The sequence below is a fragment of the Scatophagus argus genome, chromosome 14, assembly GCF_020382885.2.
Source record: "Scatophagus argus isolate fScaArg1 chromosome 14, fScaArg1.pri, whole genome shotgun sequence".
NCBI classification, from domain to species: domain Eukaryota; kingdom Metazoa; phylum Chordata; class Actinopteri; family Scatophagidae; genus Scatophagus; species Scatophagus argus.
Genome location: NC_058506.1, coordinates 9,993,852 through 10,021,813, shown reverse-complemented (window position 1 = coordinate 10,021,813; position 27,962 = coordinate 9,993,852). Strand labels below are relative to the sequence as shown.

The 27,962-nt window shown below is 40.8% G+C and overlaps 1 protein-coding gene across 2 annotated transcripts; it reads right to left on the bottom strand.

Moving 5' to 3' along the window:
* Positions 1–236: 236 nt before the first annotated feature.
* Positions 237–27,043, bottom strand: LOC124070848 (neuronal migration protein doublecortin-like). 2 transcript variants are annotated; one of them, XM_046411127.1, is made up of 7 exons: positions 26,878–27,043; positions 22,379–22,801; positions 19,186–19,526; positions 9,244–9,346; positions 6,029–6,118; positions 3,301–3,398; positions 237–3,184 (listed from the first exon to the last, which is right to left on the bottom strand). In XM_046411127.1, exons 2-7 carry the CDS (start codon positions 22,740–22,742, stop codon positions 3,128–3,130), a joined length of 1,053 nt encoding a protein of 350 aa, XP_046267083.1. In that variant the 5' UTR covers positions 22,743–22,801; positions 26,878–27,043; the 3' UTR covers positions 237–3,127. The 2 variants fall into 2 exon arrangements, with proteins under 2 accessions (XP_046267083.1, XP_046267084.1); XM_046411128.1 differs by lacking the exon at positions 3,301–3,398.
* Positions 27,044–27,962: the final 919 nt, after the last annotated feature.

Sequence of the window (27,962 nt, the reverse complement as noted above, 5' to 3'; positions counted from 1 at the left end):
CACATCTCTCAGTAGATTCATAGTACACACTGAGCATTGGCCATTTATGTTGCAGACATACAGTATGCACACGAACACTCTCTCTCTCTCCATCTTCTTTTCTTGTTTGACAGGGACATTCTGAATTATGGATTCATCAGTGAATATGAAACAGGTATGAAAAGTATTGTTGCAGACAAATGATGAGAAAACTTTTTGTGGTTATTGTCACTGTAATAATCTCAAGACCAGAGAGGTGAAATACAACTGTTTTAATTGCAAAAGGATACCGGTTAATACATTGAATGAAGCACTGAAACAAGCCACTGTGACACTGCAAAATACCACTAAAAAGGACATTGTAAATTTCCAAGAAAAAAAAGTCATTCATTCGATCAGAAAGGCATACATATGAAAGAGCACAGGAAGGGAGCCTATATACACCACGATAAAGTGTCCCGTAACTCTACAAAACAAAGTGTGTTGGGAGGCCTCCTCATTCAAAACGTTTAAAAATGTCTTACAAACAGCCGTTAACAAAGACCAAGCCTTCGATGTCTGATTTTGTTTTATCAAAAGACAAATCTAAAAAAAAAAAAAAGAAAAAAGGCACCACTGCAGGTGATGAATTCACACCATCCATCTTACATGGTGGCGGGCTGGTAACACAACACAACCAACAGTTTCTGTTAATGTTTTCTATGCTGTAGCACTGTAATAAGCTGTAGAAAAAAAACCAAGGAAACAAGAACATTGTTAGCATGTACGGTTATACAGAACCGTCTGATAAAAATGACAACAAATGGGAGTTTTTGTACAAAATGGTGGGTAAAGTGAGGTGTCCCTGCTGTTGGATTAGCTGATATTAATAGCTCTTGTGCTGGTGTGACAGCACTCCCTGCAGGAGAAAGGTGTAATTCACAGCACCAGATAGTTTTGGTGAGGGTTTGTCTTGAGCATTAAGTGGCTGAAGATAACAGCTATTCAAAGCTCATCCAGAGGGCAGGCACCGGATCACTCGTAAGACACACAACTTTCAGACTTTCACATTATCACAAAGGAATAACTGCATGGAAATTTCAGTTTTAGTTAATTTCTTATTAAGCTATCAGGTATAAAAAGGCCATTCCTAGAGAAAATATTTTTTTGAATAGTCTTGAATCCCAATGCATAGATGTAAATTTAAAGGATGCTACATGTGCAGCATTTTTTCTTTCAGTATATCGACAGATTAATTGTGGTCATGCATTGTAATGCTGGCAAGTAGACAGTAAAGTGTCTGTTGCTGTGATGTATCAGTAGCTCCCTGCTTTGTGCTTCAGTGTCGTCCAATTTAGCCATTCTCAGGTTTGATTCCCTGCAGAAAACTCTTTTCAGTAGATCTGTAGGACACACGATGCAAGTCGTGAGAATAGAAAAAGAAATATGGCCATAGAAAGTTGCACAGAGAGGCTTGAAAAAAGCACTGTAAAAGTGTTTAGAGCTCACACGAGCAAGTTAAAACTAGAAAGAAAAGAGCCTAGACAAGTACCCTTGATATAAATTAATAAACTTTATAAAAATTTAAATCCCACACATAGCTTTAGACCACTGTTACGTTTTCATCTCCCCTGTATCTGAGAACTATGCTGAGCCATGCAAAATAGGATGAATCCCACTACTGTTTAGCGCCCTGATAAAACTCTAACTGCCTCAGATGAGCATGATTTAACCTTAACATTATTTTGATGTGTTAAATGTAACATGCAGAAATCTCCAGATGTGGTTCCTCCAGAATATTTAAGAGCTTTAAAATGGATAAAGACATACATATTTTCCCCTTTCTATATTTCTAAAAATCATACTTTGGCTTTGAGACCTTCATTTATCTTTGACCTTCACACACTGTACGATAAAATGTCACCACTGGCTGCAGTGACGTGATGATAAACGGACCTAAAAGGGAGTTATTTAGACTTGTAAAATGAATGTGTCCTAGCTTTTCTTTTTTTTTTTTTTTTTCTAAAAAAAAAGGGGCCTAATATTTTTCCTTTGGTTGTTTTTATGCACCATTAGGTCCTTCAAATCAGCTCTTTACATGCCCAAAGTTTCATAATCATTCATCAATATCATGCACTGCAGTTTGCGAAAATCTAAAACACAGAGGGTATATGCCCTGTATGGCCTACTGTCTATGTAGTTGGTCAAAACAGAGGAAACACCAACATGGAGACTTCACTGAGGGCTTTGTGGGATGCTTTTTCTTACAGAGTGATTTCCTTGTCCCTGACTAGACAAGATGAATGCCAATCATTGCCAACATAAGAATTTTGAGACCTCCATGGTTATGGTGGATTTAGAATTTCTCATATGTTGAGAACATGAGTTGTATGTTTTTTCTGACCAATGATCCTCTTCCGTCATGCATCCCACACCATCCTAACCCTCTGTGGTGGGCCTTCATATTTTGGTTCTTCTTCTACTTTGACCATACCCTGTATCATGTTGAGCAAATGTTTAGACAGACATTATAGTGACGTCATGGAAGCACAGCAATGGACACTGGGCAGAGATGTTACGATGGATAGCTATACACAGTATTTACAGCGGGTTAGAAGGACTTTATCTGGCTTAACAGATTTCCTCTGACAAAGAACCATTACCTTTCACACCTTTAACTGTAGGGCAGAAGGACAGGAGGACATGGAGGAACGTCACGAATACAAGTCATACAAAAGTTGAGTCAGCTTTGACTAACACCTCTAAAAATATCCATTTGCTGCTTGGAATTCTGTGACTGAAATATTAAGTGCATCCTTTAACAAAATGTTTGAGACCGAAGTGATTTGTTTTTACACTGTGAAATCTGCTGTCAGTGAACTGAGTGCCCCTTTGAGAAGTAGTGACTAACCTTTACACAGAAACATATGTCTGAACATTAGTGAGCTGGGTGTTACGTGGTCGAAACGGTCTTTAAAAAAACGATTTGTGTTTGTGTTATTCTCAAGCAGCAAATGGTGTCATAGCCCTGGTGGCTAAGGCCTTAAAAAGAGACAAAGAGTGGATCTCCTAGACAACAGGTGGCACTGTGAATGAAGGTGGAAAGCAGCAGAGGTATCAAAACTTCTGTGTTTCAGGCCATTAAGGAGGCAGGCTGCAGGAGGAGCGTCTACATCGATTCGCCCAGGGAATCGTCATCATCCAGAGATAAGGGCAGGTAGAGATCCTGCAAACACAGAGTTGTGTCAAATCACAGTTAGGAGCAGAAAAAAAATTATGGCTTTGGAGCCAAAATGGGGAAAAAAAGATGACGGGTGAGCAGAGGGAGAAAAGGTCCAGTACCTTCTGCTTGTTGTTGAGGCCTGGACTGTTGGGGGTGGAGGTGGGGGAATGCTTGGAAATGGGGGTGGAGAGTTGGCTGCTGGAGCCCGTCCCATTGGCTGACAGAGGCCACAGAGCAGAGGAGAGTTGGGGATAAGGGAGAAAGGAGGGAAACAGGAGAAAAGGAGGTAAACAGTAGAGTGGATTAGAAAGTGTGCAAGAGAAACCTGAACCTCTTTCCTTGGCTCTGGAGAAAAGTCATTCCTGAACTGTGGCCTCATTTGGCTCCAGAATAGAGAGAGGCTGTTGGTCCAGGTTTAGGTGGCTGACAAGCTCTCTGTTTCTTAGATGACATTTTATTCACTCACTCTGCATCCTGCCACGTTGCTAGGAGTCCCTCTGTGTGGAACATTGTGTTTATATCTAAGAGCGGCGCGATGTGATGTATTTGTGTGTGTTAAGTGCTTTAAAAGAGTTTTTTGTCTGTGAGAGATGAAAAGAATTCTGAAGACTACGAGCCAGATGGCCGGTGTAAATTTAAGCCAGCGAGCGCTGAAAACACAACGCAGATAAAGCTTCACTGTTAACCAACTTAATGCCACTGGCTTCATTTAACCACTCGGACAGATAAACAGACTTACACATGCAGACTTAACAAGCTGTTTGAAAACTTTGAAAGAAGGACAAATCTAAAATTACAAGTTCTTATTATATCGGAATCTGAAAATCAGCATATCTAAACATGAGCAGCTCTCCCTCTCATACTGAAATCAGAGTTCAGCTGTGGCAGAGGCAGAGGAACATTTAGTGTATATGCAGGAAAGTGGCCCACACTGTCCAGGTTGGGTCTCCTGACTTTCACATTTGAGAAATTTGATTATCCTCTGTGGAAACTCATTCCAGTGTGTCATACACACATTCAACGCCTTCAGCTCATTAGACCCAGTGCACCCTCACACAGGCTGTTTTATTCTTCTCAGATGCCAGAGGTGTTGACAGTGCTGGAAACTGCTGTGTAAATTAGATAAGTAATCCTCTCCTTGTGGCTCTAAAGAATCTGATTGGAAACCAGCAGTATTTACATGTGCTAATCCCAGTTAACGCAGGCCAGTCACATTCGTTCTCTCCGCCACGACCCCAATATCACCCTGCTGACCTCTCAGGTACTACAGAAGGTGGTTAATGCTATACAGTTCACCGCCTCTACAGCATGTTGGCCCAACCATCTGCTGTCTTAAAGGCCAGGCATCCCTCATTAGCGATCAATAAAATATTCAAGACCGCTGCAGGACTGAGGACACCCACAGGGCTCGAGCCCCTAACACCCACACCCACCTTTGGTGTAAAGTGATATATATATGATATATATAGATATAGATATGAAATTTCCCTCGGGATCAATAAAGTATCTATCTATCTATCTATCTAAATACAAACTGTGGATTACCTGCGGCCATCTCTGTCTACCCTTATCCTATAGGGGATTTAACAACTCACCAGCTCTGTCCGTCCTTACCGTCGCCTACTCTTACTTTTATAGGATTTAAGAACACATAGCAAAACCTCTGCAGTATGTGTGTATACCATCCTAGTATCTATACCACTGGTTCTCAAATATTTTCTGGCATATATAGTATATTACCAGTGGAGAATGACTACATTTAAAAAGTTATATACCTAATATATTTTTGAATAACATGTTATGTGAAAGTTGAGAAAAAAACACAATGCCATGTTTTGGTGTGTTTTTGTTTTCCAGTGTTCATAGTTTACATGACAGCTGTCAAAGAAAACAGCTTTTTTGTTTTGTTTTTTTTAACAGGTCTACACCAGATCAGATTTCACGGCACCAGCTCTTCAACCAGCTAATGGTGCAGCGATATAACCTCAGACGACATTTTAACAAAGAGGTAAAGCACTGTTTTCCGGTGTTGATAACATAAAAGATTCAAGCATGAACAGGCACCAGTGTTCACTTTTATGTTCTCTTGCCTCCTGGATATTATTAAATGTTAAAATGCCTGATTGTCAAACAAACAGCTGAAAGCTGTTTACACGGTCTTTGTTTACTTTTCATGGTTTATTCATGATTTTTTAAAAAAAAAAATATGCATTAGCAAAAATATACTAAATCTCCTCAGATTTACTATAAAAAAAGAAACAAAGGCTGTTTATTATACTTAACAAGCCTTTAGTATAACAAACAAAGGCTGAATTTTTACTGTCCCCATTCTTAAGTATTAGAGGGTTTTTATGAGGTGTTGTAGTGAGATTAAAGAGCTGATGTCACGTGGACCCCCCAGTAAAAACAGTCTGACTGCAGCTCTCAAAACACAATCAGACGATACAGAGAGGAACCACGATTTTAACTCCTTTTAGGCCTTTTGGCAAGTCATTTTCATCCCAGAAATTTGCTTGTTGGAAGTAACCTCTTATTTTTAGCTATTCTTTATCATACACTACTGATCCTAAAGGAGAAATCAATATTTAAGGTCAATACCCCCTTCAGAGTAAGGTCTACTAGATCTGGATGGGACATAACATCTCCTAACATGACCTCAGGAGCTGATCACTATATCATCCTGCTGTCACGTTTCATGCTGTATTTGACTACACTGTAACAGAAATGGCCGGGTTTTATGTCCCACCAGTTCTCTCCATTTTGATTCACAGAGCCTGGTGAGGTCAGTTTGCAGCTGTACTTGAAACAAGAGGTGTTACAATGCAGATGAGATAATAACGGGCTCACTTGACTCAGCAGGAGACTTGCTGCGTTTGATATGACCGGGAGACTTTGCTGAACCACGCTGACCTTTGGCTCCCTTCATCACCCTGCATTCTGTGGAAAGAAGCACAATGTAAATCATCACTTTTCCAAAATGACGGCGCTGCATGTGTTCTTATCCTGTCAAAATGTCAATATGAATTCATAATGTAAAGTTCAATGTATAGAACAAACCAAACAAAGTGCTGCTTAGATACCAAATAGCAAGATTATACTAATGGTAAGTGATAAAATAGGCTTGTTTTTTTTGTTCTTTTGTAATTCAAATATTAATTATGACTTCTTCTGGTGCTTTCCTCATAAATGTTTAGAAATGTTTATGCTCCGGCCATACTAAAAATATGTTTTAGGACTCAATAACTGCATGTTGACTTGACATACTGACTGATGGAAATAAAAGGTAATAAAAGAAGACATTGTGCTCTGGCCTGATCACAGGTGTCATTTAGATAAGACAGTAAGGTAGCTGCTGTGATCCTGAGCCAACAGGAACTTCATTTTCATTGGAAAACACCCACAGTCCTCTTTCTATTGTTGATGCCTCATTTTTCTGCATTATGTTGGTTTTGGATCTATTCACTTATGTTTGCAAACCAATTCATTTTCTTCATTGTCATCAACAAAAGGTGGGTTTAACTGCACAACAACAACTGCGTTATGTTGCTTCTCTTTTGCCTTAATACGAAAACACGCCCAGTTATCGGAGGCCACAGCACAAGCATGATAAGCAGACAGAAAGAAGCAGGAACAAAGTGAAAAAGCATAAAATATAACATAGATGAATGTTTGTTCTCCTCCGTCAAAAAACTTGAACCAGACTCGGAGCACAGGGGCCTTTAAGACAATCAACAAAGAAAAGAATTTGCACTACTCCTTTTTTGTACACATTAGTGCTGAAACAAAACAAATTAGCAGCTGCCTGGTATGGGTTTAGACTTCACTTGCAGGTATGATTGTAAACTAAACCTCGGAGGTGGTCTTTATCTTCCCAGGTTTAATGGCTATTTTTAAAGAGTGAGATCTGCTGCTTCAAGGAACTATATACCAGTGAGAGTTTCTATAAATCATACAGAAATGGATGCAGTATATTCTGGGTCACTGTATTAATCAGAGCAGACAGACTCCAGACATTGATACCCCTCCCTCTGCATCTCCCCCTCTGTTTGTACTGTCAGGCGCTCTCTTTCCTCCTCCCTCCCGCCGCTCTTCCACTTTTGATGCTAATTATACTATCTGTCCTCCCTCCATCTCCTGGGATCACACCATGTCTGTATTCTCTCTCTCTTAACCTTCACAGACTACTGGATACAGACGTACATTCGTGTGCTATTGTTTGGAAGGTGTGCCATGCCTCTGACAATGCTTCAGACTGGCAGCTTGTCTCGTCTACTCAGTGGTCTCGAAATAGCCCCCTTGAGTCTATCGGCGAAGATTCCCTCTCGGCTTCGGCTGATGGCGTCGCTGCATAAGCAGAGCTGCAGGTACATGTGTTCCTCTCTGTCTGAACACCCTTCTTGTATTTAAACATAAGGAAAGTGGAAAAATAACCACAAGGGATTTAAATCTATTATTAGTACTTCTGCCAATCAAAGCTTAAAAGCAGAGAAAAGCAAATTCAGCAAGTTCACTTCCAGTGCAGACAAAAGTAGAGGAGGAACATTTCAAGGCACGTGCTTCTCTGATTTTTGCCATACAACATTAAGTCCTTGAAAACACCATCAGATGTAATTGTACGTAGATGAAATGTATTATCAGTGGTCTTTATGGAAAGAAAAGCCTTACAAAAACAACACGATTTGACCATAATCTGTGTGTTGCTGTAATGTCAGTGTGATGTATCACAGACATGTCTGCTCTACTCCACTGAGGCCAAATGAGTGAAATCTGGATCCTGAAGACATCCAACCATTTATTTTGTACTGACCCAAGGTTATTACAGACTGAATGAAACAATTTAGCTTTGGCTCCGTGGGGGGAGTGCGCTTAAAGGAAACAGCCATGATCATTATAAATGAACCGGCATCTGAGGGAAACTGAGGGAAAGACGAGGGATGAAGGAAACATAATAACAAATCAGCCTTGTATCAGCGCTATGGTAAGATTAAAAGACAAGATACTGAATGTTTCGAGGAGGAGACATTAGGTGGAAGTGGGCTGTTAAAAATAGGGCTTTCAGGCCTGTGGGGAGCAGAGAGACTCTGTGACAGGATTGGTTTTACATTTTCTCTCCTCGACTTCTCAGCTGTATCAGCACCAACAGATCAACTGGCCTAAACCTGTCACCAGACAGATTAATGCCTCTTCTTCTCCTATACCTTTTCCTGCCCTTGCTGCTGGCTGCAGATAACAGACTTCTCTCTTCTAGTCCCTCTCTTTCTTTCTCTTCCCCTCCCTTCTTGGCCTCCCTCTCATAAATATTTTTTTTTCCTAACAGAACACTGGTATATTAAATCACATCCCAGGAACTCCTTAGCTCTCACTTTATGCGCACATTTTCATGTTATATATACATTTTAGGTACTCAGGTTCGATGTTAGAAATAAAAGACCTTCATAAGTTATTCAGGCTTACGTTTGGAGGATAGATGTGGTTGATTTCAGAATAAGAAAGTCCCTAAAACACAGTAAGAGTCCAGAATATTGAGAACACTAACCCTCTGAGCCCACAGTAATTTAGATTTCATGATACATACAACCACAGCATTAAATATAAATTTCATTTGCTGCACTGTAGAGTTTACAGCTTCAGTGACTCGGTAAAAGTAAGAACCAAATTCCTAAAACACAAAGTGCAATTCATTAATACCACTCAATGACTTCTACTAACTGCTCGCATATATACAATTTAATAGCTTTACTTAAAACAAACTGCAGACACAAACAGCGTAAAAGTCCTGCTAAACATGTTCTAAAGTATGTGAATAAATTTGTAGGTGTCACAAAATTAATTAATTAATCTATTATCATTAATCTTTTCACAGCTATAATGCCTGAAAGTCTTCAGGTTGACACTCCTGCACTATTAGGATAAAACTCCTACTATAAGCTTTTAAAGTAATACTGAACAAAGCTGTTTGCCATCACAACTGACAAAATATTGTACACTGTATGTACACTAAATATAGTGGCCTACTTACTTTAAACTATGATGTAAAATAAACACTGCTGCTGAACACTGACCGTTATCATCCAGAGAGAAGTCATCCTGGGCGTAGCGAAACTTCTCTGGTCCACATGCAATGAAGACATCATCATCACCAAAGAAATCTTGAAGGCAGGTAACCTGCGAGAACAGAAGACAAAACACTGGAGACCCTGAAAAATAATGGCATCACCACATCTTCTGTAATAAGAAGAGTCTATAGCCATACCAATTTACAAGAATGCCTGTTCAAACTGGAAGAACTCAGAAACTTTTGTGACATGACTTGTTTGAATTTGATATGCAAAAAAAATGGCAGCCAAAGGCAAATGTTCGGCTGATGGCTAGAAACGTTTTATTAATTTACATACTGCATGTAATTTTTGTACACAAATGTAATTACAGTATGCTATTAGGACAGCAGCCATTAGTTGCTGTCCACATAGAGTGAAAAACTATTTTTATTAGTATTAGCATTAACCCCAGCAATCTACACATCATCTTTGTAGCATCCATGCTGTTTTGCAATGTGACTGAAATGCTCATGAATGCACCACAGTTGGAAGAATGACATCTCAGCTCCACTCATGGGATCATCTGAGAAGAAAGTGAATGCATTATTACCCACAGTAGTACTTACCCAACATGCTCCTAAGAATTGATAAAATTAACCATATTCACCACCTTAGTTTTGTGTGTAAGCATGCTAACATTTGCTAATTAGCAATAATCACAAAGTACAGCTAAGGTGATTATTATATAGCATATGGATATGTAGTCATGAACTAAGTATTAGACAAATTAAATTTTGAAGTGATGATGGCACTAGATAGAAGTGAGGGTAACATGAATGCAAAAGTGCTGAGATATTTCACTAAAAAGCACAAATGTGAAACTCCTGGTGGCGCTAGAGGAAAAGTCAGAGCATCACTTAAGTCAATGGGATGCCTCCCCCGTGAGCCTTGCCCATCTGTACAGACTTTCAAGGCAATGTGTCCAGTAGTTACTGAGCTATTTGAGTGTGGACTGACAGACCAGCGCTGCCATTCCTGGACCCACACAGATAGCATGGTTTAGATGTCACTTTTAAATGCTATGCCTTTACTGAAAACCCAATATTACGCAAGAGCCAAGACAGGATTATCTTTTCGTACTCAAACTGATTATATCTGTGTTGTTATTTAATAAAGTGCATTTTAAATGCTCTTTCAGGACTAATTAAATCCATACAGGCATTGCCAGCATGATGAAGCGCAGCTAATAGCTGTGCAGAGGAAGCACCGTGGATGACGATCTCACAGATTTGATGACAGAAATGGAAATGCTGATTAATTTTCACAAAAGGAGGAAGTCTGTAAACAGAGCCTTGTGTGAATGAATTCCCCAAGTAAATGAAGGGTTTTCTTTGTCTTCCAGCCAAAGGATTTAGTCAGCTTCAGGTAATAGTAGGCAGCCTTTGAGTTTTACTTGCCATGTTAACATGCCTTCAGCTACAGTAGGTGCATGTAAGAAAAAAAGACAGACAGACAAACACAGACACACAAAGGCACAAAAAAGTCCAGAGAGTATAATGTTACACCTTTGCTGTGATGTTTAAATGAATCAACTTCCTTCCCCAGGGTCTTTTCATTCTATAGCAGCTGTTGACACAATATGGCCTTAGTGGACAGATGTCTCTCGGCCACACCTTCTCCTCTGCTCTCCATTATACAAGCCCTGTTACCAGCTCAGACACGCCTATTAAAGCCATTCAAGTTAAAAGCTGAGCTTCCCCGTGGTTGTTTTTTGTTGCAGATGAGATTTGTTTCGAAGCATCTCAGCCTCATTTCCAGTTTGACTTTCGACACCAACTGAAATTTGTTCTTTCTCACTTTAATAACTAGATCGGGACATGTGAGCTTATGGAACCACAGACGAGTCCCTCACAGGGCTAATTTTGGTGCTAACTGTCTAAAAACAAGACTCAGTGACTCAAGACATTCTGCTGTGCTCTGTGAGATGTCCACAGTCCAAAAGATAGCCCTGTGTTGGTACTCAGGCAGCAAAGATGCATCATGGTTTCCTTTGTGATACACATCCAAACTATGAACTGTAGATAATTCAGGAACACCCCACCCCAGCAGCTGCCATGTTGATTCTCTGTCCTGCTAGACAAGCTAAAAGTGTGTGGTGGTGACTCGCTGGCGAGGCATCCAACAGCTGTACCGTCTCTGTGTCCCACAAGATTCCCTGGATACAGGATGGGCAGATCCCTGCTGAGGTAAAGACATGGTGCTTTGACTTCAGGGATCAAAATCTAATTGGTTTTCTAGCCAGGGCTAGTTTACAGGCTGCAAATATAGGTTTTCTTCTGTGTTCATTATCAAGAGATTAGATACATGTTACTTTCATTAGGTTAAACTGTTTTATGGCAACAAGGGCACTGACAGTTAATCATAAGATGGAAGCTCCATTTCCCCTAAGGCCAGTGGATGAAGTAGAGGAAATGGAAGGTATAGGCCGGATTGTGGCAGGAGGATACAGGCTTGCCCACGTTTTAATAGCTTTAAGGACATAGCTGATTAAAGGGATAAAGTGTTTATCCAGCAGACTGCAACCTTAATAGCTCTTAACAGAATCTCAAAAGACTCTGTCCTCTCTGCAGGTTTCTGACAGACAGCGCTAATTATCTAAAGAGATTCAATGTAAATAGCTTGAAACAAATATGTTGCATGTATTTAAATATTAAGCATGATGGAAAGCTGGATTTTTGCATACTACAAGCATTAAATCATTATAGGCTTTGAAAACCATACTTTTTCCTCTCTTTCTCAAAACTGGACTGAAATAGTAGGTAAATAGCCCAAACAGTGACTAACACTGCAGGTTAGGTGTCCCTTGGTCCTCAGCTTTCACAGCAGAAATTTACTCCTATCTGACCAAGAGCTTTGACAGCTTTGCACAGGCTAAGATTGTTGATATTTCAATTTCTAGATTCATCTAAACTGCAATGTCTCAGAAACATTAAGAAGCTGAGTGCAAAAATAACATCTTCTGAGATAACTTCTTCTTCTTCTAAGTTAACCCCATGTTTCAGAGATCATTGATCCCCCTTAAGAGTTCTTAGCAAAAAACATAAAATCCCTCTAGGCAATCCTATTAATCCTATTTCCTACAGGGATCACTGAAGATAGAGTTACGTTACAGATATTTGAGCAAGCCTCTTCCAGCCAACAAATAATTAGTAATTGTCCCACAGAGAGCCCAGCAGTCACCCAAACCAGACTTGCATGTGCAAAACCTTCTGATTAATAACATCATGATCACCATTTGTTTTTCCTCTCACATGGGATGCCTCTCATGGGCTAATAGTTACTGTAACACTCAGTGACTTGTGGGCCAACATCTGTCTACACTTGATAGAAATGTTGTGGGAAAACTGCTCTATCAGATCAAACGTAAAATGTCAGAGTCCCTTTGAAACATGGCAGGAGTGCGGAAATGGCAGGTCAGCCTGGGAACATTTGGATACAGGTTAGGAAGCATCCTCTCTCAATTTGAAAAGGTCAGTCGACTTAGTCACTCAGATCCGCCTGGCAACTGAATCTAGATGAGGACAATATGACATTCAGCTTAAAGATGATGAAGCCCTGTCATGTTGGAGTTTCACACACACATCAGAGTTGGTGTTCATGTGTAGTATATACATACATACATATATGTGTGTGTATATGTGTTTTTGGAGGAAGGCGGGTGAGGTTTTCTGAAAAACTGGCTCCTTCCAGACTCCAGGTGCCCACCACCCTCTGTCCCCCAAGCCCATCCCTAATCTCTGCCTTACCAGCTGTCAGGACCACATGACCTCCTAAAACCACCAACACCACCAGCAGCTACACGAAGATCCACAAACTACAATAACTAAATTATTCAGAGTTCCTCTAGGCTGACTCCGGCCAATGGCAGGCAGGTCATGGTAGTCGAGGGGTAAATATAGAAACTAAGCTCTCTTTAACTCTGGACTTCCTGGTGAGAAAAGAGTGGACCACAAGTTAGTGCAATTTCTGTAGTTGTGTAGTTTGTTTTCTGTCTAATGTGTGGCATGAGAGAGGTACAGACTGATTATTGGCATTGTCAAATATCAGATTAGATTTTTGACAGATTTTTCAATTATTGACAAAATAAATTGTTTTAAAATGTGCTATTTTGCTCTGATGCATCGCATCCTCTCTGTCTGTGGTCACCACCCTGTGGTCTCACTCAATACCCCACCCACAACACTATCTGATGGGTTACATACATAATAGTCTATAAACACTGAATAACCTTATTCTGCAAAGTAATTAGCAAATAGTTACCGCACAACAACATTCAGTATCTCAGGTCATGAAGGGTTCCTCGCTGTGAAGCAACAGGAAGCATCTCCAAGCAAAGCTCATTCATCCTTTGTCTTCTGCAAGCAGCAGCTTGTCTTGACTTCAACTCATCCCTCAGCAGCACAGTTAGAGCAATAATGAATAAACGACTGATGACTCTTCAGGTCCACTATCGGTCTCATTTCCGACTCTGCACAGCCACGTTAATTGATCTTTGTGCAAAATGAAATCTATTCAGTGCTGCTTTATGCCATTTTGTATCACTGGTGTGACCTGGGTGATGCATCTCAGTACTTCTCTGACAGCAGTTAAAGCTTACCACCGGCGTGAATGTGTCAGCAATTGGCCAGTCAGTGGAAATGAATGTAACTAATCTGCTCTGGTCTCAAAGATAACATAGACTAGCAATCTCAGCTCAGTACATGACCTGTTTTCTTTTCCCATCATAAAAATGAGCTGAAAATAAATCAGTATAAAAATGAAGACATTCTCTATTTTACTCTATTTTTCTTTATGAGCAGAGGGTATGATTCTGAGGATGGCATAAGGCTGAGGGCAGAGCATTTAACTAAAAGGTAAAAGGCAAAAAATTCTCACAGTAGAGAAATTCAGTTTCATTAATGATATACCACATAGTCTCAGGATTATGGCATTATGAGTGAGAAAACGAAGTATAAAAAAAGACCTTGCTTTACAACCCATGGGGAAACTCCCACATCATTTCCTTCACTGTAGGCACACAGACATGATCAATATCTGCACCCTCTGCACTGAGTGGAATATTCCTCCAAAAAACACTCCATTTTGTTCTTCTCAACTGCAGGTTTCACAGACAATGCAAAAGTAGAAAAACAATCACAGCTTGAAAATCATGTCAGGTTGTTTTTCTTTGTAGCAAACAGCTCAGTTTCAAATCCAGCAGATCAAAATATTAAAGCCAATATTAGAGCATTGCTGTGATTTGTCCCACTCTAACAGTGACTGTTATACCCACTTGCCTTTCTGACCTATCTGTGACCTTGGTGCACTGGCACTGTGTCTGTGTGCTACTGTAGGTGCTCCGGATGCATTTAGAGCACAGATGCACCAGTTAGGCAGTGATATCTGCACAGTCATGGGGAGCAGCTGGTGCATGATGTTGTTTTAACCCCACCCCTCCCCAAACCCCGAGGAAGCAGGCTTTCCATTTGGCTGACTGATGTGGCCTTAGCTTTATTAAATTGTGCTTCCTCCTCTTCCACCCCAGGTCATGCTCACTTGTTGATGTGGTGCTCATGCAGGAGCGCTGTGACAGGATTCAGGCTTTCATGCTTGCTCGAGACGCTCCATCATGGGGACCACGCCCCTCTGTCAGCCTGGTCGCCTGCCTCTGTTTAACACTGTGTGTGTGTGTGTGTGTGTGTGTGTGTGTGTGTGCATGTGTGTGTCTCTGAAATGTGGCTGCAGTAAGTGGTGTTGAAGGGTGAGGGACAGCGAGCAAGCAGGTAAGACCCAATGTAAAGAGCACACTCAGCGCATTACAGCCATTGTCAAAAACTGAATCCATCACGGCAGAGCTTATTGCCATGACAACTGCTTCTGCAGCATGGCAAAGAGCAGACAGACTGCGAGAGCACCGATAACCAAGGAAAAAAGCAGGCTTTTCTACCCCATTACTGGACGTATTTGAGTCATTAATAAGCCCTGAACCTGAGCCTGCATCCACATCCTATTCTATAAACCCGTTCATGTCATGTGTTATTAACTTTTTAAAGAAAACTGGAATCTTTTGTTCTCTGACAATAACAGCGTGACCTTGTGCCTGAAGCCTCCATTTCTTTTCTTCTGTGGCTCTTTGCTGACAAACAGTTTAAAAAAAAAAAAGAGAGAGACTTAAATTCTGAGCTCAGATCTGTTCAAGAGCCCTCTGCAATGCTGTAGATTGGTCAGCATAATTAATGAGGGAAAACTGCACAACAACACAACGTTACCTTCAACAGATTTCACAAATGACATTTGGATTTGGCATCTGTTAGACGAAAACCTTCCCCAAGTGCAATTCAGATAAACACGCACTGGATGTTAAATGCAAATCAGAACTATTCTCCTATGCAGACACCTCTACCAAAATAGGAGTGAACACAAAATGGCTGCCAGCAATTAAATAAACTCTCTCCGATTTAATGTAGTCTTTAGAAGCAGTGAGGGCAAATCAAGTATTTTTTTTTTTTTTTGGCACAGGGAATAATTATTACCCATCAGCAAAAATAAAACGATCCTAATTTGCTATAAGAATGGAAAATGAGTCCCGAATTCAGTGGCCCCACCCTTCCCGATTGAAGTGAAAAGCACCAGCATTTGAGGGGAAAATGGTGATTTTGTTCACTACACTGACAAAGAGAGAAGGGCAGGCTGCCTTTAGAGTCTGCACAGCGCTAAGGAAAAGAGGAAAAATCAAGAGTGAAAAGCAGACATTTTCTAAAGTGCTAGAAAAACACAACCTAAGTCATCTTTTATCCCAAAACTGATCCTTTAAAACTATACGTGCTTCAGTTCATCATACTTTTAGTTTACACCCAATCAACGACTGTGTGCAGGTTAAAAAAATAAACATGACAGTGATTTTTAAACCAAAGGCTTGCATTGATAGTAAACTCTCACACCCACTACAGGATGTGGTATCTGACAGACCAGTCCACACCAGCTGGGCTCTCTTTGTGCCTGAGATGTGGTCTCCTAGCAACCGGTCCCAGCAGCTATCGCAATGCAATGGGAAGAGGAGGATCGGCGCGAGTCAGGGAGGGGTGGGCACTGCATCAATATTGCTTCTACCATATCACCTCCACCACAGAGCAGCTGCAGTGTGCCTCTGCACACAAAGACAATAATGTGTGCAGCATTTCCTCACAATTCCCTGCATTGCAATCAAGCCGAGGGATCAATCGGTGATCAGTGGACACTACTCACGATGATTAATCTATATCCACAGTGATGACAACAGAATCAACATGCTCACATTGGGATAGCTACCATATGGTGGATTTTAAATTCATTTTGTGGAGACTCACGACAAAATTAAAGGAAGATGGGGGCAAAACGAGGACCCAACCACAGTGCAACCACAAACATAAAAACAACCAAATGCAAAAATAACAGTCATATTCAGTAAAGTTATTTCAATATTCATCATCCTAGCAAGTGTTTCTGTAGGAAAACCGTCATAAGACCTGGGGCAGCCAGACTGCACCCCTGGGACAGAGCATTAAAATCAAATTCCCCCATCTATCATCTCAACGCACCTCCCCTCCTCTGAGCCACATGTGATCCAGGCCTTAATAAAGAAGAAGAAAAAAAACTGCAGAGGTACAACACCTAAAGGAGCTCAGCAGGGTATGATCCCCAGACCATCTGTAGTTAATAATACAGGGAAAAGGTCCCCACAGGCCCACAGGAGAATTTGCAAACATTTAACCATATCAAAGACGGGACTGATGAACAGATGTCCGTGTTCCTATCCACACATGCTTTCACGGTTGGTCCACATGCCCGCCTCTGTTAATTAACTGTGATTCACAATAGTGCTCAAAGCCCACATATTTGATCTATGAAGTCAGTTACAGGTGTGACAGCTGTGAGTTTTGAAATAATCAAGAGAAAGGATCAGTAGCTGAGTTTATGTGCAAGATATATTCTGTCACGGCTGGTGAATGTTTCTGTAGTCAGAAAGTCACTCCCTACTCTATGAAAAAATATTTATGGCCACATTTTGACACTGCACACCCATCTGTACCCAAGCTCATTTGTTGGGCTGCAGCACTTGCATAGATTTTATTTATTGCTTTATAATGTAGCACACATCCTGATTTGTCCATCTCAGATCATTCCAGAGCCCTCCAGGGGGGTGACCCCACATGGCGGCCATGTTTGTCCCTCAACACTACTCTGATAAACCATGATCATGAATTAAACATCCTGCCCTTTTTGAGAAACAACAGTTTTCCCCTGGGAGCAACTTTTAGGCAAAGGTAAAGCATGTCATATGCCTCATAAGAATTAGGATAAAAGGAAACAAGGAAATGCCATTCTGTGTTTATGGTCCAGGTAAATTTACAACTACTCCATCCTATATGTCCCCTCTGTTCAAGTGTTCTAATACTCTACACAAGAAATCAATATCAAATCAATCAGTACTGAATTGACACACATTTTGTGTGACTGTTGCGAAGCCTAATGTATTCTCTCACAGCCTTTACAAGTGTGAGAAACTACAACTTGACTGGAGCTATTTATCCTCTACTTTGGGAAGAAATCTGTGAAATAAAAACATATTCTGCAAATCGAATTCAGCAGGTAAGTAAATTGGGCAGCACTAACAAACTTTGCTGGCACTGAAATCATTTAATTTGGATTTTTTAACTGAGGAGACATCAGTTTTTAAACGTCCGTGTATATAAAACACAAGTCAGATATCACTTTTAGTCTTTACTGCCCAAACTCAGCCAATGGAAACTAAACGCTTTTTCATCTCACAGGGATTGCAGTGTCCTGAATTCTGTTTGGCTGTAAGGTCCTTCAACTGAACACCAGAGAACAGTCAAGGTTACTAAAGACAATATGCCCTGTATTCTGTCTCCTTTGTAACATTACACAAAAATGTCTCCATTTTGATCCTCAACAATTTATGTTGAGATTCCTGATGAAGTGTTCCTTGGACAGTCTGATGACAGGAAGCTCATCGTTATCTTCCAAAAATCTTTTACCCCCAGCCTCAGCTGAAGCTAAAACTAAAAGCTATATTTTTTGTATTCTCTCTGTGTGGGATTTTTCATGTTCCTCAAATATTGGTGTGCAGTGGGAGTAATTTTACAGCTTCAGTGGTTTCAGAGAGGTTTCTGGATCCATATTCTCACCATTTCACTAAAATACCAGCAAGTACCATCACAAACAGAGTAACAATGGGGAGAGAAACGATCAAACACAACAATACAGGGCTTGGCCCTTTGTACACTACCATAATGGGTGGAAGACAGAACTTCCCAGGACTTTTAAGCTTTTCAGTGGCAGAAGAACTCAGAAGTACCAATGGCATAAACCCTCTACAACAAAGGCCAGTGGACAGGATACTAATGACCTCAACCACAAGACAGGAGAGTACGCTGGCTCAGGCTGAATTTCAGAATAAAGACTGCAGACAATGACGGTTATTGTGTGCACCGGTTGATCTCATGGATATTCGAGGTTCTCATGGTCCTGCCGTGTCACTGCTGACCGAGGGTAGAAGCAGATAATAACATTTTTATCTTTGGCTGCATTTCTGAACAAATAATTTAGTTATCTGCTTTCGTTTGATCTTGATACCTGCCTGGGTGTGGGTGGATGTATGAATGACAACCTGTCCTTAGTCCTGACCACAAATTTTCCTATTATGTAGATTTGCTTACATACAGTGTCTGTTTTGTTCCAGTTCTTCCTTTAACACAGGGTTCTAACCACAAAAAAAATGCAGACATAAGACATAAGCCATTAGCAGCTTGGTACATTTGAATTTTAGAAGATCAGTTTTTCAACAGCATATTGTGAACCAGTGAACTCTGGTTTGCAGGCGGTAATATGTGAACGGTCTGGGCAATGGAGAAGGGCCAGACGTACCTGCTTGCCATCCAGTGTGTAGATCCTCTTGACAACACCACTTTCAAGTTTAATGGCCTCTGTGATGTCAGTGAGCACCTGCTCAAAGGAGTGTGCCGTTTTCTTATTGAGCAGGACGCGCACAGCCTTGCGTGGCTTCACACCGCTGCGCATCACCGTCACTAGCTTGGGTCGAATAAACTCCTTGTTCTCTCTGGGCTCGCTGGCAGCCTTGGCAGCTAAGGACTGCATGTTCTTCTGGCTCGCAGAGGCCTTCACATTGACGGACCAGTTGGGGTTGACGTTCTTTGTGTAGTCAACCTTTTTGTAGAAGTTCTCTGATGCACAAACATAGCTTTCACCTGTGACAGCAAAGAAAAACTGGGTTAGTGTGTTATAACACACTTAGCTATTCAACTTGGACACCTGAGAGTCCCAGGGGCATCCACACATCTTGGATTTCATCTCACATAGATACAATGCAACAACTATAAACCATTTTACTTTGCTGAAGCAAACGGTACATACTACAGATCGTTTCCAGTTTTAAGTTTGACTAAATGTTATCTCTGATCCCTGTATCCATCCCCATCCCCATTACAGAAACAGCAGGGATCTCAAGAATGGATATCCAAACACCAAACTAGAGTATGTGATAGGTTAGATGCCAGTGAGATGAAATTATTTTTGTGATTATATATATAGATGATTTAAAGTAATTTGCACAAGCCCCTTGAGGAAGGAAAAAGCTAAGAGTTTCATGTTAACATTTATTAGACTGCTTTATTATCAGGCCATTGCTCACAACTGCATGTTTTTTCTTGTGTTGAAGAAAAAAAGAGAAGTTTAAACTTCTCCCATGAGACCACAGCACAATTCAATCCAACAGTACTTTGCAGCACACACCACAACAGCAGAGACACATCTTCACTTATTAAAGATTCATTGTGTTTTGATTTTAAAGCATGTATCCTGTGGCTTGGTTGGTCTTATATTATAAGATGAAGCTTGCTTTATGAATCACCATCTTCCTTGTTAGACATTAATGGAGGTCATATAGGGTCTATATTTTTTAAAGTTAAAAAAAAAAAAAAAGAAGTTAAGGGGTTAATATATTTTACTGCCTCAATTCTCTAAATGAGCCTCCATTTTCTTTGTCATTATCGACCTCCGGTCTTTACAGCAGATTGTGCTGTTCTTGCCCAGATGGGGAGAGGAGTTAAAGACAAAATGCAGCAGGAGGAGAGAGATGGAGAGAAACTGAAATTTTTTGACAAAAGGGGAATCCAGGAGGCAACAATTAGGCCAAATGTGGAGAAATTATGCCAAAGACAAAGACACACAACAGGATTACACAGTGCAGAGGAGATTGAGCAATTAATTATATCCCACAAGAGGAAGCACAATGAAATGCCCCCCACCACCCACAGTGCTTACTGAGCTGCCCCTTCCTTACTGCAGTCACCACACACACACATGCAGAACAGCACATACAGGCATACACACACACACACACACTCCTGTCTTTGCTAAGCAGCTCAAGGAGCAAAGATGATCGTCTCATTTTGAACAAATCAAGCTACAGTTCATCTTCTAGCTTTACCTAAGTTCACCTCGTCTCACTTCCAGAGGAATCTGAAAGTAATGTTTGTGAGTAATGATACTTGGGAAACATCTGACTGGTTGCTGTTGAATTCAGCAAACGTCATTGTTTTCAAAAACAACTTAAAACATCATGTCTGTAAAAATTCTTGATTATCCAGCTCAGATTATCATCCATGTAGAGTTGAGTTAAGGCAACTGGACTTATAGACTCTAGAAGACATTTCCAATTTCCCCTCTCATCCCAGAGGTTTTTTCAGTTGTTCTTACACTTCTGAAGAAGAACTGGAAAGCCTCTTGGATAAGAGGTGAAACATAGCCCAGTTGTCATTACTCAACTCTACACGAATAACTTAAACATCAATGTGATATGACTTTCACTTTTGTCATCCTTCACTGTAAGTTCATATCAGCCTTATCTACTTCTTGGATTTTTTTTCAGTGACTTTCACTGGCAGGCCGATGCATCGATCAATGCATTGAGTGCCAAGCAAAGACTCCATTCATTTACCAAAAAAGATCCAAACCATCTCTGGCAACTTTTGCAACATGAATCTGCCAGCTCATCTGATCAGCCTTCTGATGCCAAATTTAGACTACAACATGATAGACAGTTTCATGTGCAGCTGCTATCATTCAAACTACTCGAACTGATGAGTAGAAAAAAAAAATACTTTTTACACTATAAAATACATGTAGGTGCAGTTTTAATCGGCATTTCATAACCACTGTTACTACGGATACTGATAAAGACATTGGACAGTGAAAACTCACTTTAGTGACTAGAGGTTTCTTTAAAGAATTACATGTTAATGTTGTCTGTTAATGAACCATTTATCCTGCTGAGCATAGAGAAAGCTACAGCTCGGGACGAACCACTGTGAGAGTCTGAAGATAAAAACTCAGAATCTGACCCACTGAGTCCCATTAAGACAACATAGAAGACTTGCCTTCAGCTTTATAATCAGGTTCAAGAAATATTTGAAAGCAGAACCATGAAATACAATTTAATATGAGTGATATGATAAGGAATAAGTAGTGCTGGTTTCAAATGTGACTCTTTCGTTCAAGGCAAGATTCTCTAATACATTTTCTCCCATTTATTTAATCTATCCATCCATTCTCTATACTGCTTATAGTATTATCGGGCCCGACTGGGATTCGAACCTGGAACTCTCTTGCTGTGAGGTGAAAGTGCTAGCCACTGCACCACCATGCTACCCCAATTCATTTCATTTTTAAAAAAATTGAATAGCCTCAAAAAAATTGCAAGTAGTTCAGACAAGTGGACCATGTCACATGTCCAAAGTAACCCTTCAGATTAGAAGTTGATACATCATGTAAAAAGATTACAAGAGTCTGGACTGAAAAGATAAGACTTCTAATCTCAGAATTGGAAATGTTATGTTTCTGAATGTTCTCAGCTCAGAAACTGACTAGAAACTGTAGAACGTCTTTAAAATGGTTGCCTTTAATGTCTCAGTTTGGTCTCAATGCAGCAACTCTACTGGTGAACAAAGAAACTGACAATCCACATCATCCCTTATCTCAAGAAGAAGATGCATTAAAAATTAGAGTGCTTTGTGCCTCCTTCCACTGTATATGTGCTTACCTTCCTCTAGCTCATCCAAGGATGAGATCTTACGCATGCCATCAATAGAGAAGATGAAGCGAACACCCTGTGGCAAGTTGATGTGGTCAGAGAGCGAGCGTGTGAGGTCAGCCAAGAGCGAGTCAAAGGTGCGAAATCTGTCATTGGCCACAGCGTACACGATGCCCTTGAAGTAGCGGTCTCCGTTGCGGTAGAAGCGCACCTTTTTGGCTTTCTTCTCATTGGTGAGGGCCTGCAGAGTGCGTGTGCGGTAGAAGCTGCAGTGGGCGCTGTGGGTAGGGCTGGGGAGTCCATTCATGCGCCCGCCCCGTGGGGTACGGGATGCCTTGTCTCGCTCGTCAAAATGTCCAAAGTCTAGCTCCATGATGACTGAAAGTTGTAATGGTTGTGACAGATGTGTGGTGGTGACCAGCTCCGGAGAGTCTGGGAACAGAAGGATAAGAAAAGGAGTATCTTAGGCATCACTTACTGTTTGAGCTTGTTCCAGAAACACGGACCACACAACCTGTTTATCAGCCAGGAATGAAGTGAGCATTTAACAAACATACTAGGTTTGATTATCCATATTAATCTCCATCACAATCATTTCTGTTCAGTCACAAAAAAAAAGACTTGTGCCCATCTTCTTGACCAAGTGAGCAAAACTCTACACTCCAACAAAATATGAATTTGGTACTAAACTCTATTGTTGTTCATCACTGTTAGTTTTTAATCACAAACACAGAGACAATGTATTTTTATTTTATTTCATTTCAAAAGCACACGACATCCAACGCCCGGACTTTTAGGAACAGAATTCTATAAACCTGCCATGATGGTAATAGTTTCATCTGCATACAGGAGGATAATGAATGAAACCACTAATCAGTTTTAGTGAGACTAAAGGACTGGTTCTGATAACTGGCCTTTAGGTTCAAGCCAAATGTCTCCTTTTAACAGTATGATTGATAGCCTTGCCTCAAACAGCGACACATACTGACCACTTCAAGAGACATCAACTGTACCATCAAACAAAATCCAGATCACCTTGAATGCACAATTCTAGTCCTTGAATCACTATTATGCTGAGTGCTTCAATCCTTCAGTCATTAAAATAGCTTGAAAGTCTATTCTTAAAATTAATCTTCACAGATGATCCAGTTGCCTTCCACCTTCTGCAGATTTATACCCTGAGGCTGTGGCAAATTTTTAACAAGCAGTGCTAAATGTAAAATTAGATAAAAGCCTTTCAATGCCACGTTTAAATAATCATATCTGACTGCAGTCAGGGATTCTAATGTAGTAGATTCAGGCATGTAAAAATAGGATTATACACTGGGATGAGATTAAGATGGCTACCTGACTGACTAAATGGCACAGGTTAACATTTCACTGGCAATGATTTTGTGATAACAAAAAGATATAATTTATTCAATTGTAAAGAAGCTGCATGTTGAAAGTAGATTTAATGTTTCCCATTCAACACTTTGAGCCAGGCTACATCTATAAATGGCTTAGACCCACACTGCAGTTGAGCTACAATCCACAAATCAAAGCCAAATATTTAGTTTAGAACAAGATTACAATCCTCTGTCCCATCTACTTTGGCTACACCACAGCAAGGTGCACATACGATACGTCTCTTTTTCTGTTTTCCGCCTACATACACCTGTGAGCAGTTGTCCTACTTGCCCAGATGAATCAGTAGTGGGCACATGGCCAACTCATAAAGTTCAAGGGTACAGATCTAAAATTATCCTTTGATACAACATTTGGTAACTCGGTCATTGTTGGATTAGACATTCGAAATCAATTTGTCTGTTTCTCTGCTGTGCACATGTCCAGCTGTGAATATGCTGCCATTCATTTTAGCCACAAAGTCATTTAGTGAAACATCTGTGGTACAAAACTATAGTATTCCCAAGTATTCACTCAGTATCAGGAGTATTTACGAACAACATTCTGGTTGAAGCTTAACTACATGTTTAAGAACAGATGTCACAGTTTGGTGATACTGCACAATGGTACATCAAGCATCCAGTAAAAATAATGGATTCTCTGGGAAGTGTTGGATACATGAGTGGAGAAAGTGTTATAATAGGTCGATTTAACTGTTACCAGTCCATTTCTACTGAAAATTTAGGTTTCACTGCATTACAACTGGATTTCAAAAAAAGCTGAAGCTTTCACTATTTGAAAGAAAACCCTGTTTTCCATCCCGTTTCTTTGAATAGCAGGGATTTGAATGTTACAGGAGTTTCAGTTCTTCCTGCTTCTTGGAAATTATGCAAACGAGGCATCTGTTCAGACAACAAACAATAAACCACTTATGCTATGTAGGATGGACTGGCTGGACCAGAGGCTGGAAGCTTTTCTATTTGTTCGACTGTTCTCTTCCTGTCAACCTGCCACCTGATGACCACAACTCAGTTCTCCAAAGCCACAAAAGCTCATTGAACCATACCTTTCAAAACACTGACACACACCCATGAAAACACCCACACCCACCAACATAAAAGAGGAAGTTATCTGTGACCAGAATAAACACCTATTCTGCTGACATAATCTCATTTGCTTTGTACTGTTCAAAAACAACTAATTCTCAAAGAGTGATCACATCTTTTTCATTTTGTGTGTTTATCTGTTAAATAGTCTTCCCATAACACTCTGGTTGACCCGTGTGTCGTGCACATTGTCTGACAATAGTGATTGGTCTTTAAACACATTTCATCTCAACACTTATACATAATCATTTAATGACTCTGAGTGGCACTGCATTGTAAAAAATAGGAATTTACTTATTGTGTTACCGATTTCTAAAGCCCTGAGACCACAAATTTCACTTCTTGTTTCACATGCGTGAAAAGTCTCACCTGACTTATGCATAACTGAAAAGCACACTTCATTGGTTTGAATGGAACTGAAATGACAGAACACTAATTGGCAACTGTTTTGAAAATCAATTTCAGTCCATTTCTTCCTCTTCATTCTTCCTTGTTGTTCTGTTTTAGATCAATGTAAATGTGAGCGACTTCAGGTTTCAACTATAAGATAAAACATCTGAAGAAGTCACCTTTGACTCTTTTTTACCATCTTCTGATATTCTATTGACCCTGACGCTCATAAGATCAATAATAAAACGGCCCTACTTTCAAACATGACACTGTCATACTGTGATAGTGATCTCAAACACAATCATGCAATTCGACTTCTAACCAAAAACCAATTGAAAAGTCAAAAAGCATCTCCACAGAAACATCTAGAGTCTCTTCTAACCTTTCTATTCCATGCATGTAAACCAATGGATTAAACCAGGTCTAATAAAGCTTATTTGATCACAGAGTCTTTTTAACGGTTTGTAATTCTCCAGTGACCTCATGCCCTGTATGATGCATCTATACTCTACTGTATAGAGGACCACAGTGGACAAACAGAGGTGATCATATGCAGATATGCATTATATATAAAAAGGGATGGAACATGCTGCCGCCACCCAGCCATGATGCCGTCCAATCCCCTGCTAACCCCTGGCTGTGCTGCTGACTGGGGTTTTATGACAGGCACGCTGACAAGGGGTGGGCCCTCTGTGGAATGGGTGCTCCTCAGCTGACAAAGGCCAGGTTTCAAGCCCATCTGCCGCACTAATGGGCAGAGCTAACAGTGACCCTTCCCCAGCGGAGCATCAACTAGGACAGTCCATTGTCTCAAAGAGGGTGCCTGCCTTCAGAGTGACATCACCATCTCCTGCTGCCGCTTGCTGGAGGAGCAGCCGGCTTTTTCTCCAGCACTGAGTCCACAAAGTCCATCTTCTCAGTGGAAGCAGTAAAGCTATCAGAGCTTTTCAGTGTATATGACACACAGCTTTACATCATGATTATCTCTCTTTATGCTTGATTCATACACTACACTTTTATCAAATAGCAGAATAAAAAGAAAAAACAGCACCACAGCCAAACGCATGTATTCTCCCACATTCAAGCCTGTCCTGAGCATTAAAAGCAGCACTGCAGCAACACTGATATTTTTGGCTGGTTCTGTGTTCCTGCCTGAGCCACCCACACAACACCCCGGTGACTACACACTCCTGACAAACCGACACCTCACCATGACTCTCCAGTTATCTTCATCAAAGAAGGTCTGTGTGCGGCATCTATCTAGAAACACCCACGACCACGCAGAGCTAGTTTGAAAAATCGCAGTCACAGAAGGAAGAAAAGAAAAAGTTTCCTCATTCCACACTTTTCATTTGTGATAGTGAGTGTGGCCACATGGCTGAGAGCAGCGGCATTAAATGCAAGTTTTTCTTTGGGGAGAAAAAAAAATGGAGCTGGGTGTGCGCACACCTACTCACAATCCACCTGCTCAGGCTGCACATCTGAAAACCTAAAATTATTTCCTCCGCACAGAAACAACTACAATGACATCCCAACCTCCCCAGTCCTGAATCAAAACCATCCCAGTGTAATGTTCTCCTTTCGCCAGTAAAGTGTGCGGAAGATCCCACCCAGTAGCGGACTCACCTGCGTCGCTGCTTGCGGAGTGAAGGGAGTGTGTGAGGGGGAGTGTGTGTGTTTATGTGCGAGTCGATGCTGCAGGATAGCGGCACGCCGTCTCTCTCCTCGCCTTTGTCTGCTTCAGCCGAGCCGCTGCCTGCCTCACTGGAGGAGCCACTGGGTCCTAAAGCCAACGAGCCCTGGACCCGCCCACTGTGGAAATACTGAAGGTACCAGTCAGCGTGGGGCTGGGGTGGAGCTGACATCGGTCTCAGCAAAGGTGTATGGACAGTAAAGGCTTAAAGGAGGCTATTATTTAGATTAATGGATGAACATTAAAGAGCTTATGATTTGTGTGCGTGAGGCACTTCTAATTGCTGTCAAGAGGTGAAAGCAATTTTTTTCTAGAAATACCTGATTTCAGATCCTGGTTTTAATTTCTTATCCCACTGAAAGATTGTGGCTTTTTCTCTCCCTGTGTGTGTGTGTGTGTGTGTGTGTGTGTGCGCGTGCAAGTCAAAGAGACAAACCACAGTTTGATGCTTTCGGTCCTTTGGAGCTCTTTGTTGAGACAACATAAAAAGCTTGACTACAACAGTGTTTGTGTTTGGCCTCCCTTTCTGGTTCCCTTAAATGAGTATTTCATTGTCAGAGAACCATACAATATATTTACTACTTAATCTTATCAAAATCCATATGTTCGTTTTGCCTTTGACAGAACACCTGCACTGTCGTCTGAAAATATGTCACACAGCTTCAAAGGATGCACATCAAAGAGAAGTTATTCTATTCACTCTTGAATTCTACTTTTATAAAAGTAATTTTACATGTTTGCACTCAATGATAATGAAAATAATAACATATCCGATAATGGGACTAACACCAGATCCCCGAGGACCAGGGAAAAAAAGTTTGTGGTTGATTTTGCACGAACTTTGTATGTGAAATGCAGCAAAGTGACGTGGATGCGGCTGTCAGGTCCATGTTAAAGCTATTACACAGCGAGAAACTGTCAGACTGAAGAAAACACCTCGTCAAGTATAAAGCCCGTACTTATTTCATATTAAATTACAAGCTTGGGGATGTAAGCTATTCCCGACCTTGTGGCTATG

Bases quoted from the DNA above. Each gene is read 5' to 3' on its own strand.
- LOC124070848 (XM_046411127.1), bottom strand. From the start codon at position 22,742: ATGGAGCTAGACTTTGGACATTTTGACGAGCGAGACAAGGCATCCCGT. The intron at 6,119-9,243 runs GTCAGTGTTCAG...TTCTTTCCACAG, and splicing joins CTTCTCTCTGGATGATAACG to AATGCAGGGTGATGAAGGGA. The intron at 3,399-6,028 runs GTGAGCCCGTTA...GGCCTCTGTCAG, and splicing joins CAAGTCTCCTGCTGAGTCAA to CCAATGGGACGGGCTCCAGC.